Source organism: Magnolia sinica, chromosome 2, assembly GCF_029962835.1.
Source record: "Magnolia sinica isolate HGM2019 chromosome 2, MsV1, whole genome shotgun sequence".
Classification (NCBI taxonomy): Eukaryota; Viridiplantae; Streptophyta; class Magnoliopsida; order Magnoliales; family Magnoliaceae; genus Magnolia; species Magnolia sinica.
Genome location: NC_080574.1, coordinates 15,308,975 through 15,325,019, shown reverse-complemented (window position 1 = coordinate 15,325,019; position 16,045 = coordinate 15,308,975). Strand labels below are relative to the sequence as shown.

The following is a 16,045-nucleotide window of genomic DNA, read 5'->3' as shown; positions in this document are numbered from 1 at the left end:
CTCCTTTGACAATTCACTCCCGACTTGGAATTTCATTGAAAGATGGTATGTGGATACCACGGCCTGGAGGAGACTCAATGAAGGTCGGCCGAGTATTGCGTTGTATACTGAGGGTTGATCGACGACCAGGAAGTCAACCATCATCGTCGTCTGATGTGGGGCACTACCAGCAGTGAGTGGTAATGAGACAGTCCCTTCGGGCAGTACTTGTCCTCCGGAAAAACCGATCAACGGGGTCCGAACTGGGCGTAACATGGATCGTTCGATCCCCATTTTGTCGAACGCCCGAGTAAACAACACGTCCGCAGATGATCCCGTATCGACGAGTATTCAGAACACTTTTCGGTTAGCGATCGCCAGGGTGACGATCAACGCATCATCGTGGGGGTGATGGATACCTCGGGCGTCTTCCTCAGTGAACGATATGCAATATCTTTTCCTTTTTTTCTCCTTTGGTGGCCGATCTATAATCATGAGCTCGGACTGAGGCTGACTAAGTTTTCTTGCATGATTCCTTCGTGCATTGTTTGAGTCGCCCCCACCTTGTGGACCGCCGATAATCGTCCGGATTTCTTCCATAGGCTGACTCTCGGTCGGGCGTGCCTCAGCTGCCCCAGCTTTATTCTTTGAGTCGGCCGTCCTTTATGAGTCGTTCGATCTCTTCCTTTAAGTGACGGCAATCACTTGTGTTATGCCCGTGATCACGGTGATAATGGCAGTATTTATCCTTGTTCCGCCGATTAGGATTACTCCTGAGCTTCTCGGCCAGTTAACAAAGCCTTCGTTTTTTATTTCCATCAATACCTCTTCCCGAGTCTTGTTCAGGGGAGTATATGTGGAAAATCTTCGATCCGGCCGTTTGCCTGACCTTCGCTCATCACGCGCTTGATCATCCTTGCGTTTCCTTCCTCCGGCCGAGTCGGCTTCCTTTTTGGCCGACTCTTTGGCCAAAGTTTTAGTTTCACGCAGGATTCGCGCTTCCTCGGCATTCGCATACTTATCCGACCGTGCCATAAATTCTGCCAGAGTATCGGGCGGAGTTTTATCTAGAGATGCTAGGAATGGCTTATCTCTAACTCCTTGCATGAGCGCATTGAGAGCCGTTTCTTCTGAATGTTTTCGAACCTGAAGGGATTCGAAATTAAAACGCTTGATATAATCTTTCAGTAGCTCTCCGTGCTTTTGAACTACGTTGTTCAGATGTGCAGGGGGCTTCAATTTATTCTTTCCGCCGATGAAGTTGGTGAGGAAGGCGTCGCTCAGCTCAGCGAATGAACTGATGGACTTTGGTTTCAACTGTTTGAACCACAGTCGAGCTACATCGGTCAATGTAAGAGAAAAGGCTCGACACATTACTGCATCCGAGGCATCGTGGAGCTCCATATAGGTTCTGAAGCATTCAATATGCTCGGTCGGGTCGGTCTTGCCGGTGAAAGGAGTGATTTGAGGTAATCGAAACCTCTCGGGCAGCCGGGCCTTCAGTACCGAGTCCACAAAGGGGGACGCCTTCGCTTCAGACCCGGTTGAATATACATTCCGGCCGTGCTTCATGTCCGCCATCTCTTTCGCCATCTCTTCCCGCACTTCTCTTTTAAAATTTTGGATATCGGCTTTCCAAGGTTTACTGCTTTCTGCCGTGCCTTCCATGGATGGGCGATTGCGCCTTCTTCGCTCTATCTCGTGCCGAAGATCAGTCGGGGGTAAGGAGCGTTGGCTGACTGCACTGGAGATGGTTCTGATCCGCCTTGGGGTTGGCTCGGCCGGAAGATCGCGGCGCGAAGTTTGAGGATCAACCGTAGGTTGGTACATGCGCTGCTCCCCTTGAGGATGCGGAGCGGCCGCATTTGTTGTTGATACATTCGCTCCAAAGATCTCGCTTCATCATATTCATATCGCATCGATTTCTTGAACCTCCTTATCCAACCGTCCCTCGTCGCGATCCCGCCGATTGTTGCTTGTCCGGCCGCTCCTCGTTGGCGGTTGTTAGGTGGGTTCGGGGCTGGGCGCGACTGGACCCACCGGCCCTTCAATCTCATTCAAATCTTCCTCTGGGACCGTCCTTCTAGTCATTACCATTGAAATCAATATAGAGATATGAGATGGCTTTTTTGTACGGTTCCCACAGACGGCGCCAAGCTGTTGATGAAAATATCCGGTTCGTCCTCTTAGACCTTCGTATACCTGCACAGAGAGAGGACAAAGGAGACCCTGGCTTGAGCAGGGGACCCTCCGATGCCAAAGTCAGGCCTGGATTCTGGGTCTAAGTGTATTGAGGAGTTTTTAGAGAGAATTCTTTTCGTACCTCTCAAGGTGACCGGGGTCCCTCTTTTATAGCTGCCGGGGCATTTAATCGCACGAGGATTCTCTTCCTGATATTGCGCGCGGGATCTTCTCCTGGTATCACGAAGATACGATCGTGCCCATCTCGAGCCTTCATCCGATCCCGTGAGCTTCGGGGTCGGAGATCTTATCCCAAGATATCCGGGATGAGGCTTGATCTTGCGATGGTCGATCTGGTAAGGAGGTCCGCCCGACGTATGCCCGGAATGCTGATGAGTCGTCCGAACCGACTCAACCTTTGTCTCGGTTTAGCGAATCATGCCTCGGATTTGACACATCCTTTGGTGACCCGAGGCATTAAGTCCGAGTCTGCGGACTTGTATTTTTTGTCCCCAACAGTAAGCCCCCCTACTCCGTGTGTTTCAGATGATCAGTGAGGATCGCCGATATTAATTGTGGATCACCGATACTCATTGTGGATTGCTGATATGCACAACGGATCGTCAATCCGATGAAAACGGTCATAATTCCCTTATTACATGTCCAATTTAGGCGACTTGTACTCATTGGAAATATAATTTGATAAACTTTCAAATGACTTTTAAATCATCTTTTTACACACTATTTGATTGCTTGAAGTTGGCGTAAAGTTAATCAAAGACAGTGGATCGTCAATACGCACTATGGATTGTCGATTCGAAAGTGGTCATAACTTCCTCATTATGACAATTATGACGGTTCATCCATTTCAATATTCTTCCATTTCGAAATTCATCCATTACAACATTCTTCCATTACAAAAGTCATTCATTTCACAAACTCCCATCATTCATACCCATAAAAAAATTAATTATAAAGGGAACCACTACACCCTCAGCACTTTCACAATCTCTCATCATCGATTTTTTTTTTAAAAAAAAACACACACACACACACACACAAAAAAAGTCACTATTACCTTAATCTAAATGTATCTTTGGCCGTCATATATAACTTTTACATTGAAGAGTGTGGTCTGAAATCTTTTAAAAAAACACTTAGAAGCTTACTAGAGTGGGTACCACGGAGGTGGCAACGGTCTTAACAGTCAAAATGGTCTCCTTTCATGAAGAAAAAACGAAGAAGAAATAAAAAGGAAAGGTTAAGGGCCTGTTTGGACAGTGGTATTAAGTTGTATTAAATGAGATTGCATTACTAATCCCACTTTGAAATTCAGAATGACATGTTTGGAAGGAGTATGAGATGAGATTAAAATTAACTTTGTAGGCTTTGGAAAATGAGCCTTGTGTTTGAAAGTGTGAGATGGCATTACTAATCCCACGGATGATGGATTTTTGCTTCATACAAGGTTCAATCCAAATGCAATTTGAAAGTAAATCTCGGGATTTATTTTTTAATGCATACATTCCAAACATAGTATTAGAAAACATAAGATAAACTCAATATAGAGACAATATCTTACATATGCATTGATTGTAACTTTTACAATTCCATCCACCTTAATCCCACCTAATGGAGCTGGCCAAATTGACCCTAAATGGCATTCCTGTGTAGAAAAAAAAATGCTAAATATGACCTTCTTACACAAGGGACCCAGTTATTGAACCCATCACACATCTTGTGTGAAGACCATTAGATCATCTTCTAGTAGATTTAAGCTGTCCACATGAAAATGGTTTTAATTTTATGTCATATGCCCAAATTTGAGGGCAAAACTCATTACGAATGGATCACACTGGAGGAAACGGTTTGCAATTAACTCACAATGTTAATACAGTTGTGGACTACAAACAACTCTAAATTTATATATATATATATATATATATATATATATATATATATATATATATATATATATATATATAACCCTACCATGGGTTCACAGCTGGCTTATTAAAGTAAACAGATTAGATCGTTTAAGGGGTGAAACTAATTATTGATTTAGTGGGTTCACATTCCATTCTCAAAAGGCTCTTTTGACTTCTGCGAAAAGCTACTGCTGTACTAGAAAATGGCTAAAAAAGGGCGTTTTCATCATTAAAAAAATCAAATAGTACCTAAAGTACTAAAAAAGATATAGATTCAAATTCTGGTGTAATGGCCATTTTAACATAATTGTCGTGCCATTTTGGATCAGGTACTACCCTCCTCTCACCGGATCGGAATAAGACGCGCCCTGAGGAGCCCACCGCGATGTTTCGGTTTATACATGCTGTCCATTCATTTTTTTCATATCATTTTAGGGTAGAAACTGAAAAAAGGGGCATGTACAAGGCTTAAGTGGACCACACTGTGAGGATTAAATGCTGACCATTAAAAACTGATTGGGAGCTGAATAAGTTTTGAACCAAGCTGATATTTGTGTTTTGCATTCATCCGGGTCAATGTGACCTTATGAACAGGCTAGATGGCAAATAAACATTACAGTGGGCCCTAGGAAGGTTTCAATGGTGGACATCATTATCACCGCTTCTTCCTATAGTGTGATCCACTTGAGCCTTGGATTTAATTGGTTTTTGGATTCATAACCTAAAATGATACATAAAATAAATGGACGGCGTGGATAAACTCATACATCATGGTAGGGCCCTCAAAGCCCTAACCCGTGTTGGAATATATGTTGAGTTAAATACACTATATAAAAAATCAAGAACCAAAAAAGAAAATAAAATCTGAGAAAGAAGACTTATTGAACTGAGTCAAGGCGTGACGTGAGTCACTTGGCTTGAAATCGAATTTGCTCCCTTCGGATAGCGTCCCAAGTGCAACAGGTTTCTAGAGCAATTGACCTCCAAGATACAACGACTATGACCCGGTCCTAGCGGTGCGCTCTCTGTTCGCAGGTTTGAACCGCTTGCAGTTTAACCCGAAAGTGCTGAGTTGACTCAGTAACAACAAAAACTTATAAACCAGTAAACCAGAACAATGAGAGTTTTATAAGAGGAGAAATAATTTTTCATATTTTCAAATATGAATCGAAAGTCTTTATATAAACTCCGAAGTGGTGCATTAAGCACCCTTTAGAAAGGGTTAGGTTTGTTGGATTTAAATCCAACAGATGCAACCAACCGGAACGAATACATTTCTCTGGTTTAAAACGAAAAGGTGCAAGTGCAAGTACATTATCGCAAATAAAGTCCTGCGAGTACCCATATATACACACACACACACCCCCACGCGAGTACACTCACACTCGTACCGCACCCACACCAAGCCCAGCCCATCCCGCCGCATTACGTCGCGCACACACACGCGCACACGGACATGAACTCGGACTCGGCTCAGGTCGGCGCGCGTGCACGTGCGGTTAATGGCATAGATTAGAACTATTGCTCTCCCATGGCCAAATTCACATGCCCCATGAATGGTGCTCAAGCACCAAAGCAAAAAGCTTATCTTATATATAATAAGATTTTCTTTGGGAAATCCGATGTGAGACAAAACACACAACTCAAAAGTATCAAAATTTTAAATGTAGAGGAAAATCGAAAAATTTGAAATTCAATTTAATATTAATTTTGAAATAAAATACGACAATCCTCCACATGTTTCAAAATAAAAACTCTTTCGGGTTAAAACATAATAGTTGTGCAATGGTGCAAGTGTCACCATAGACTTGAACCAACATTAGAGTAAGAAAGACAAGTCTATAGGAATCAGGTACCATAGTCTTGAACCTGAATCATTTTAATGTAAATCGTAAGTACATGCTACTCACACAACTCTTCTTCTACAAGTGATTGTGCGGTTCAGTGCGTTTCGGTCATACACCATTACTAGATTTCATAAGTGTTCGAGAGAATTCACCCTTATTCTCATAGGAAGCGGCCTCCACCTCCACACGCATATAGGTGAATTATATCAAGTGTATGTAGTAATTGTATACACTACCAGATATATGGTTATAAATTCATTAGAAGTTCTAAAAAACTCATTCTTCTGCGTTGTTGCTTGTACAATACACCATAAAAGGGACTCATATAACTCAGTACAATCGTCTACCTCGTGTCTTATTATTTACCCATTAAACCTATCTCATGGGATCTCCACTTGTATAGGTTGGGTTGTCGATACTAGCAGCTTATATATCAGGCTTAGCCCCATTCCTTTTGATGTATCATTGACTAATTTTTTAGATAGTCCTTTGATTAGAGGATCTGCCAAATTCTTTTCTAACCTCACAAAATCAATAGATATAATTCCATCACGCAACATGTGTTTCACTATGTTGTATCTGAGTCTAATATACCTGCTCTTCCTATTATATTATTTAACTTTTTGCTTTTACTATAACTGCTTGACAATTACAATGAATAGATACTGCCGATACAGGCTTTCGCCACAATTGTATATCAACTAAAAGATTTTTAAGCTACTCGGCTTCTGATCCAACATTTTCTAATGTAATAAACTCGGATTCCATAGTTGACCGAGCGATATATGTCTACTTGGTAGACTTTCAAGAGACTGCTCTTCCACCTAAAGTGAAAACATATCCACTAGTGGATTTGTGTCTTATCTGAATCACTGATCTAGTTAATATCACTGTATCCTTCTAATACAGCAAGATAACTATTATAATCTAAACCATAGGTCATACTACCTTTTAAGTATTTCAAAATCCTAAACAAGGTATTCCAATGTTCTTTTCTAGGATTATGTGTATATCTACTTAGCATTTCTACTGCAAAAGCTATGTCTGGTATAGTGCAGTTTGTTAAATACATAAAGTAACTAATTATTCTGGAATACTCCAATTGAGACATACTACTACATATATTGTTTATAAGAGTCACACTGTAATTATAAGGTGTACTGACAGGTAAACAGTCAAAATGGTTAAACATTTTCAGTAACTTCTTAGCGTAATGAGATTGTGATAATATAATAACACTATCTTTCTTGGTTACTTCAATACCCAAGATTACACTAGTCTCGCATAAGTCTTTCATGTCAAATTTAGATGACAAGAATTTCTTAGTCTCAATAATTAATTTAATATTAGTTCCAAAAATAAGCATATCATCAACATAAAGGTATATAATAACATAATAATTTTCAGAAATTTTACTATATACACATCTATTTACATCATTTATATGATAACTATTTGATTTTAAAACATCATCAAATTTTTCATGCCATTGTTTAGGAGCCTGTTTTAGACCATATAGTGATTTACTTAGTTTACATACTTTTTTTTCTTTACCTGATATCTTATAACCCTCAGGTTGCTCCATATATATTTCTTCTTCTAAATCTCCATTTATGAAAATCGTTTTAACGTCCATTTAGTGTACCACCAGTTTATATATGGAAGCTATCACTATTAAGACCCTGATAGTTGTAATCCTAATTATAGGAAAATATGTATCAAAATATTCTATTCTTTCTTTTTGTTTATAGTCTTTTGCTATTAGCTTAGCTTTAAACTTATCAATAGTTACATCTGGTTTTAATTTCTTTCTAAACACCTATTTACAACCTATTAGTTTGTTTTCATGTGATAGGTATACAAGTTCCCAAGTGTTATTAGATATAATAAATTCCAACTCATCATTTATTGCTTCTTTTTAAAAGGTTACATCTAGAGAGTTAATTATTTCTGTATAAGTTATAGGATCATCTTCTACTAAGACGGTGAAAAAAACCATCTCTTAGGTTAGTTTATTTTCTAACTATAGTACTTTTTCTTGGTTGTATCTCTTCTACTACCTGCTCGCAAACACTTTTACTAGTAGTCGCGATATCTGATTCATTAACTTACTTTATTCTTATATATTTAAATTTTATAGGGAATACGTTTTCAAAAAAAATTTAGTATTAGGATTTATAATACTATCCTTAGTTTTTAAAACTAGTACACTGCACTATTTTGTGCGTACCTTATAAATACATAATCGGTTGTTTTAGGGCTTAACTTTCTTTTCTTAGTTTCTGGTAATCCTACTTTAGTAAGATACCCCCACACTTTAATATATTTATAACTAGGAACATGGTTCTTCCAAAGTTCATAAGGGGTTTGTTTAGAAGATTTAAAAGGAATCATATTTAGGATATAACAAGCAGATATAATTATTTTTTCTCACATATTTGAGGGTAAACCTGAACTATTTAACATAACATTCATCATTTCCTTAAAAGTTATATTCATATGTTCATCTATTTTATTCTGTTCTGGTGTATAAGGAGCTATAGTTTCGTGAACTACTCCACTTTATTTATATAATTCTCTAAATTAAGAAGATTCATACTCACATCCTTTATCCGTTATAAGTCTTTTAATTTTTATATTTAACTGATTTTCAACATCAATTTTATATTTAGAAAAAGTATCTAAAGTTTCGTCTTTATTTCTTAATAAATAGACTATAGTGAACCAATAATATATAGTCATTTACAAAAGTTATGTAATATCTTTTTTCACCCCTAGACATGTGATTTCTAAAATCACGTAAGTCATTATGTATCAATTCTAATAGAACAGAGGATTATTTTATTGTTTAAAAAGTTTTCTAATGAATTTTGATTTTATACATGTTTCACATTTTTCGAATTCTTCATTAGATATATTAGGGAATAAACTTAATCTTTTCATTTTCTTCAAAGATACTACATTCACATGACCTAGTCTATTATGTCATAGATAAAAAGGTTCAATGATATAAACAGAACTGGATGTCTTCTTATTATTATCATTAGATACATTTACAATGAGTAAATTATCACTACAGTATTCCTTACCAATAAAAGTTTCATTCTTAGTCATTACAAGCTTATCTGAATCAAATACTAACTTGATACCAACCTTATTGAGGAACGAACTAGAAATCAAGTTTCTTCTAATGTCATGCACATATAGAACATCATTCAACATTAAAGTCTTTTCAGAAGTGAGTTTTAGAAGTACTTTTCCTTTTCATATAACTGAAGATGTTCTAACATTGCCCATAAACACATGTTTATCATTTCCTGATACTTGGTAGGAGGTAAACATGCTACGATTCTTGCACACGTGCCTAGTTGCACTAGTGTATAGTACCCACTCTAAGTTGTATATAAGTAAGACTTTTGACATCACAGCTACTACTATGTCAGACTCATTATCTGTTTCTGTGAGATTAGCCTACGGTTTATCTTTATTTTTCTTAAGCATGCAGGTTTTAATGTGATGCCCAGACTTTCCACAGTTATAGTAATTTTCATTTTTCTTGAATTGATTATTTGCATTCTTCTTTTTAAGCTTGCATTTATTTACATAATGTATAGGTTTGCCACAGTTATTACATTTTTCATTTTTCTTATTGTTTTTCCAACTTGATTCCATAATATTCGCCTTTGAATCTATCTCATTTTCATTTTCTTTTTTAGTCCATGATTCTATTGGCATCTTCTATTCGTATGTGTACGATAGTAGTTTCCAAAGAAACACCGTTCTATTTATGTTTCATTCTATTCTTATATTCTTTCCAGGAGGGCAATAGCTTTTCTATCACTACTCCTAACAGAAACGCTTCATCCAACTTAATTCCTTCAGTCGACAGTTCATGAAATAGATTTTAAAAATTATGTATATGATTAGTGACAGGTTTATCATCTGTCATTTCATAATGAAGGAAATTAGTGATTGCATGTTTCTTAGCTCCTGCATTTTTTAATATATACTTCTTTTTCAAAGCAGTTTATGTGTCTTTAGTAGATTTGTAAGAAGCATACATGTCATAAAGTTCGTTGGACAAAGAGTTTAAAATATAATTTATATAATTATTTTTATCTGCTACTTCGATTTGATTTGCTAGATCTATAGTAAATGATTCAGACAGAATGTATGAAACTTTAAGGGTAGTCGGTGTGAACATCAGTTTTTGTTCATATCGAATAGAGAGAGTTTTATAAGAGAAGAAATGATTTTACACTTTCGCAAATAAAATCCCGCGAGTACCCATACAGATACACCCCCACGCGTGTACACTCGCATCGCACCCGCATCCGCACCCGCACCCGCACCCATCCCAGCCCGTCGCATCGCGCACGTGGATTCAGCTCGACACACACGCGCGAGTGTGTGGTCAATGTCATAAATTAGAGCTATTGACATAGTCCCCTCACAGGATCAAATTCACATGCTTTCTGAATGGGGCTCAAGCCCCAAGGCAAAAAGCCTATCTTATATACAAGAATATTTTCTTTGGAAAATCGATGTGGAACAAAACCCACAACCCAAAAGCACAAAAATTTCAAATGTGGAGGGAAATCGAAAATTTTAAAATTCAATTTTATATAAATTTTGAAATAAAATACAACAGCTTGTTATGAGCTCGGGACAGGGGTAGTATCCGATCCACGTATCCGTGTTATTGGGAGCCTTTGTGATCAAATGATCTGTCTGGCCAACCGAGGTGTCTGTGTTATACTCACTGCTTCCATCCATTTGGACGGCTCATTTTAGGAAATGAGTTCACACCACGCTAGATTCAAATTTCAAGTGGGTCACACCGTAAGAAGCAGGGATTAAGGGCACACCATTGAAACCTTCTAAGGGCCTCTGAAGTTTTGGATTAGTTTGATATTTGTGTTTTCCCATGGCCGTAGTGGGTGTCAGTGAGAAGGTTTCAATGGTGGGGAGTTCCATCTCATGTTTATTTCGTCGTGGCTCACTTGAGTTTTAGCTCTGTCTCATTGTTAGGCAGATGTTCTAATACAAGTTGACCAAACTGATGATGAACAGAGTTGATATCAACTGATGGCAAGGTGGGCACTATAGAGCTTTCGGTTACAGGGGTTGTAGGGTATTCACCATCCAACTGCGTGGGCCCTACTGCTCTTTTCCAATAAGCAGACTTGGATTCAGAAGCGCCTCATTCGCTACCAACACAGTGCTTGAAAATATTATAGACCCACCATGATTTATGTGTTTTATCTGTGCTTTCCATCTATTTTATCAGCTTAGTTTAGGGTATGAGAAAAGAGAGGGAGAGGCAGATGTAAATCTTTAGTGGGCCACATCATAGATAAGATTTACATCTAGCCTCTCCCTATGATGTGGCCCACTTTTTCACCGCAGTGAGTACTCCATCCCATGACCTCAGTTTAAAATTATTGTGAGTCTATCACTGAGGCATGAGTAGAGAATCCGAAGGAGGGACGGCTTAATGAAACACATACATCAATGGTAAGCCCACGAAGGATCAGGTGTTACCGTGGCAGTAACGCAGTGATTATTTCCCTGTTGGTGGGGCCCGCCTTAATGTATGTACTGTATATTCACATTGTCCACATGTTTTTCATTCTCATGTTAAAAAAGAAAAGAAAAGCAGAACTAAATATCAAGTGGACCACCGCCGTATCAGAATTTTTTTAAGTACCATATAAGGGACCCGGCTTTAGCAGGATGTTCCTGCTATGGGATGCAAGGTGGGGTCCACCGTGACGTTGATGAGAAATCCAACCTGTACATCTATTTTTAGAGCTCATTTTAGGACATTATATTCAAAATGAGAAGTATCCAAAACTCAATTGGGCCATACAAGATGAAACAGTGGGGAAAGGAATTTCTACCGTTGAAACCTTCCTAGGCTCCACCTTAATGTTTATATGCCATCCAAACCGTTTATAAGGTCATTTTCAGTGGGATGAAGTGAAAAAGCCAAAAACTTAGACCTATACGGAACTTTTATGGCTATACAAATATTTCAATGGTTCTCACCAAATCCCCACTGTTTCCTCTTGTGTGGCCAATCTGAGTCTTAGATCCACCTTATTTTTGGTCGCATACCATAAAATGATATCAAAAAACGGATGGACGGATTAGATTTCTCACAAACGTCACAGTGAGCCCCACCCAGAATACTTGCGTAAGGCTTTGGCAAGAAATCCGCGTCCCCGTAAAAGTGTCAACTTCCAAGTTAAGAAACCTCCACGGTCGTACTCATCCGAAGAAACTTCCGAATCTTGAGCAGTCATCCGAAGAAACCTCGGAATCTTGTGCTTGTCTACCGCGTAGACGGCCTCTGTGCTTGTCTTGAAACCGGCAGACTGTCTCCTTCGCTGACTTTCCAGCTGCTTGCAGGGGCTGGGTACTTCTAGAACCAGACCATCACTGACTCTTCCTGCGATCCTCATTTTTCGTTGCGGCTCCAAGTTGCATTCGGTTGTCCACACATTGATTTTGACCGTTCATGTAGTGGGACTCCCTAGTCAAAACACACCTGAAAGGTCATCTTATCCGTACACTTGTGGCCTTGATGGTGAAAATTTCCACAATTAACCTTCGTGACAGAAGGAGAATTCAATTAATAAGTAGCCAGTATCATTCCTTATGAAGGATTCTGTTCTATGGGCCACCGAAAAGCCCACCAGTGGGACGATCTGCACTGAATTACCACACATCATGTGGGAGCGGTTAGGCGTGGCCCTGATCATGAGGCCCACCTTGATGTCTGTATTGTAAATCCATGCTGTCCATCCGTTGTGCGAGCTCATTTTAGGGCATGAGACGAAAAATGATGAAGGAGATCTAAATCCCACAATATACAAAACAGTGGGGATTCATTGCTCACCATTAAACTTTCTAAGGCCCACCTTAAGGCCCACCATGATTTTTATTTTCTATCAAACCTAGATGAAGGTTAAAAAAAAAAAAAAAAACAAATATCAGCTTGATCTAACACTTTTTTGGCCCACAAGAAGTTTTTAATGGCTAATCACCACCTTTTCATGTGGTGTGGTCCACCTGATATTTGGATATGTTTCGTTTTGGAATCATGCCTAAAATGATCTTCCAAAACGGATGGATGGCACGGATATACAATATATGCATCAAGGTGGGCCCCACGGTGAGGGCCGTACCGTGTTGGGTGAGGCCGGGCCCGCACCTAATCCGCTCCCATCGTGTGTACGGTCCTAGCGCAACGAGTAAGCTCCCCTTCTAGAACGTCACCGCGTAATCGCGAAAGGCGAAAACTAGATTCTTTACGCCAGCATGCGCGTGGATACCTCGAATTCCCACGAACCACACGCACACAAGATCAGAGCCTTCCGTAATGTTTTTAAAACTGTTTATTTCCTTTTCTCAAACTCGATTATCTTTAGATCCTCAGATAGGCCATGGATAGCTAAAAATTTATTCTAACCGTCAGCTTATTTTGTACAGTGTAGCCTACCTGAAGCCTAAAATGGGATAAATTTTAATCCATAAGATTAGGGAGTGTGCTCAGATGATGAAATGCTGGGATATCATACACGTGTCGTTTATTGTCACGTGTACTTCCGAGTGAATTTGTAGCAATCCACGCGCGCGGACTTACCAAAACTCAACCAGAGACCGCCTCTGTAGGAAGCGGATTAGGTGAGAGCCGACCAAACCAAAGACTGTGCGGCCCTTACCGTGGGACCCACATTGATGTGCGTAATATTTATCCACGCCGTCCATCCATTTTTTCAGATCATTTCAGATCATTATGCCAAAAAAAAAATCAGATCCAGTTATCAAATTGAGAATAATATACAAAAAATTGTTGATTGACAATTAATGGCCAAAATAGTTTTGGAGAAAGCTGATATTTGTTTTTTCCCATTCATCCAGGCTTATATGACATTATCAAAAGATTAGATGGAAAATAAAAACTAAGGAAACATTAATCACGCCCTAAGAAGTTGTTAATGGTAAAGTGTTCAACGGCCACTGTTTCCTATGGTAGGGTCCACCTGATTATTGAATCTGCTTCATATTTTTTTGGATAATACTCTAAAACAGTCTGAAAAACGGATGGACAGAATGGATATAAATTAAGTACATCAAGGTGGGCCCCACGGTAAGGACTGCACTGTCTTGGGTGAGGCCGGGGTCTCACCTAATCCACTCCGCCGGCTGTAACCTACTAATAAAAGACGAAAACTTTGATACTCTGGGGAGTATGATGGATGATACGCGGACACTTATAAATTGCTTAGAATCTGCATACAACTAATTCAAATTAAACTATCCAATTATGTTTCCTCATTTATATGTATCATGAGCATAAATATATGATTGTTTAGTTATCTGAACTGCAGATCTGTGGACATTCATTGGATGTTTAAAAATTGAAATATCTGATGGTCCTATTTCAACAAACTAGTGTCTAAGATTCACACGTAAGGATTTTGAAACTAGAGCTACACAATCTAGACGGTTCAAGTTCAGTTTTTATAATTTCAAGTGTACTATCTCAGTGGCTGTGTATCAAGCTTCAAATTCTATCAGAGTATCAAATGACTTCCCCTTCATTAAAAATAAATAAAAAAATCTTCAACTAGAAGCTCTGACTACCGTCCGAAGGACCGCGTTTGCTTGTACAAGACCTCACCAGCGATGTCATCCTTACGTGACATCATTCTCAAAAGCGAAAGAGACAAAACCGAAAATGCCAGGTCAGCACACCTTTCAAGTTCCGAAGCCCAGTCACCACAAGGTCCTCGTGCTGAAAATCCGATTCAATTCCCGTGTATAAACCGTTTGCACAGCTGGCATGCCACATAAGAAACCCTGCAAATAAAATACCATATAAAAGGCTTGAGCGCCCATCATCTTCAACAATCAAAATCTTTTATCCGCCCTCAAAATCCCCTTCGAAACTCAAAAACTAATGTTCAGGAAGCAAGTCATGGCAGAGACTTCCCAAATGCAAAGGGCCACCAAAAGACCCAAAAGAGAAGAAGAAGCAGAGGAATCAACGATCCCCATTAATCTCCTCCACTCCGGCATGAACCGCGAGCAGGAGACATCAATCATTGTATCCGCCCTCAAACGCGTCTTATTCGGCAGCAGCGGAACTGATTCCGATTCCATTCACGCATTGGAGTTCCTCCAGAATCAGGAGTCGGGCCAAACGTCTTCCCCTGCTAACAGCATAGAACTCGACTGCGGCGGCATCGACACTTGCCAATCTTGCCAGATTGAGGGTTGCTTGGGCTGCCATTTCTTCACACCCCAATCAGCAGTAGGAGCAGCATCAGCGTCAGCGTCAGTAGTGGTAGAGCAGAAGAAGAAAAGGATGAAGAAGAAATACAGGGGAGTGCGACAGAGGCCGTGGGGTAAATGGGCGGCGGAGATTCGGGACCCAAGGAAGGCGGCTAGAGTCTGGCTGGGGACATTCGAAACGGCGGAGGACGCCGCCCGGGCGTACGATAAGGCGGCGATCGAATTCCGTGGAGCCCGCGCCAAACTCAATTTCCCTTTTCCTGAAGACCCAGGATCTGATCACATCAGCCTTCAGAACCAGCAAGTGCAAAATCAGCAGCAGCAACAGCAGCAGCAGCCACGCTCTAATCCTAATCCTTCAATTCCGACTCATTCGATTGAAAATCGACAAGAGAATGATTTCTGGGACAATCATGGAGTGGAGGAGTTTGACAATTGGATAGTGATGGACGGTGGCGATTAACCTGTCGTCCAACTACCGAAACGAGAGAATTTCTGTTTTAATTGAATTTCTCTCCTATTGTACTCTATGTATTTTAATTACAGTCAAATATTCTTTATCTAATTCATTCATTTTTTAGGCCGTATTTGTATTGATGTATTTCAACCACCGCGCCCGTAAACACTGCCTAGATTCTGCCTTTCTTGGAATGTAAGTTTACACTGCTATTTAGGTCCACCGGGATATCAATGAGATATCTACTCCATTATTTTTATCGGCTTACATTCAGTTATAAACCTATTTTGAGGCAGATATAAAATAGTTAGTGGGGCACACCACGAGAAGCAATGGAGACGCAAACC

General features: G+C 39.7%; 1 protein-coding gene across 1 annotated transcript; it reads left to right on the top strand.

Annotated features, from left to right (window-relative positions):
* Window positions 1–14,846: 14,846 nt before the first annotated feature.
* On the top strand, window positions 14,847–15,752 carry LOC131236369 (ethylene-responsive transcription factor ERF109). Its single transcript, XM_058233492.1, has one exon. The coding sequence runs from the start codon at window positions 14,907–14,909 to the stop codon at window positions 15,702–15,704; it is 798 nt and encodes a 265-aa protein (XP_058089475.1). The 5' UTR covers window positions 14,847–14,906; the 3' UTR covers window positions 15,705–15,752.
* Window positions 15,753–16,045: the final 293 nt, after the last annotated feature.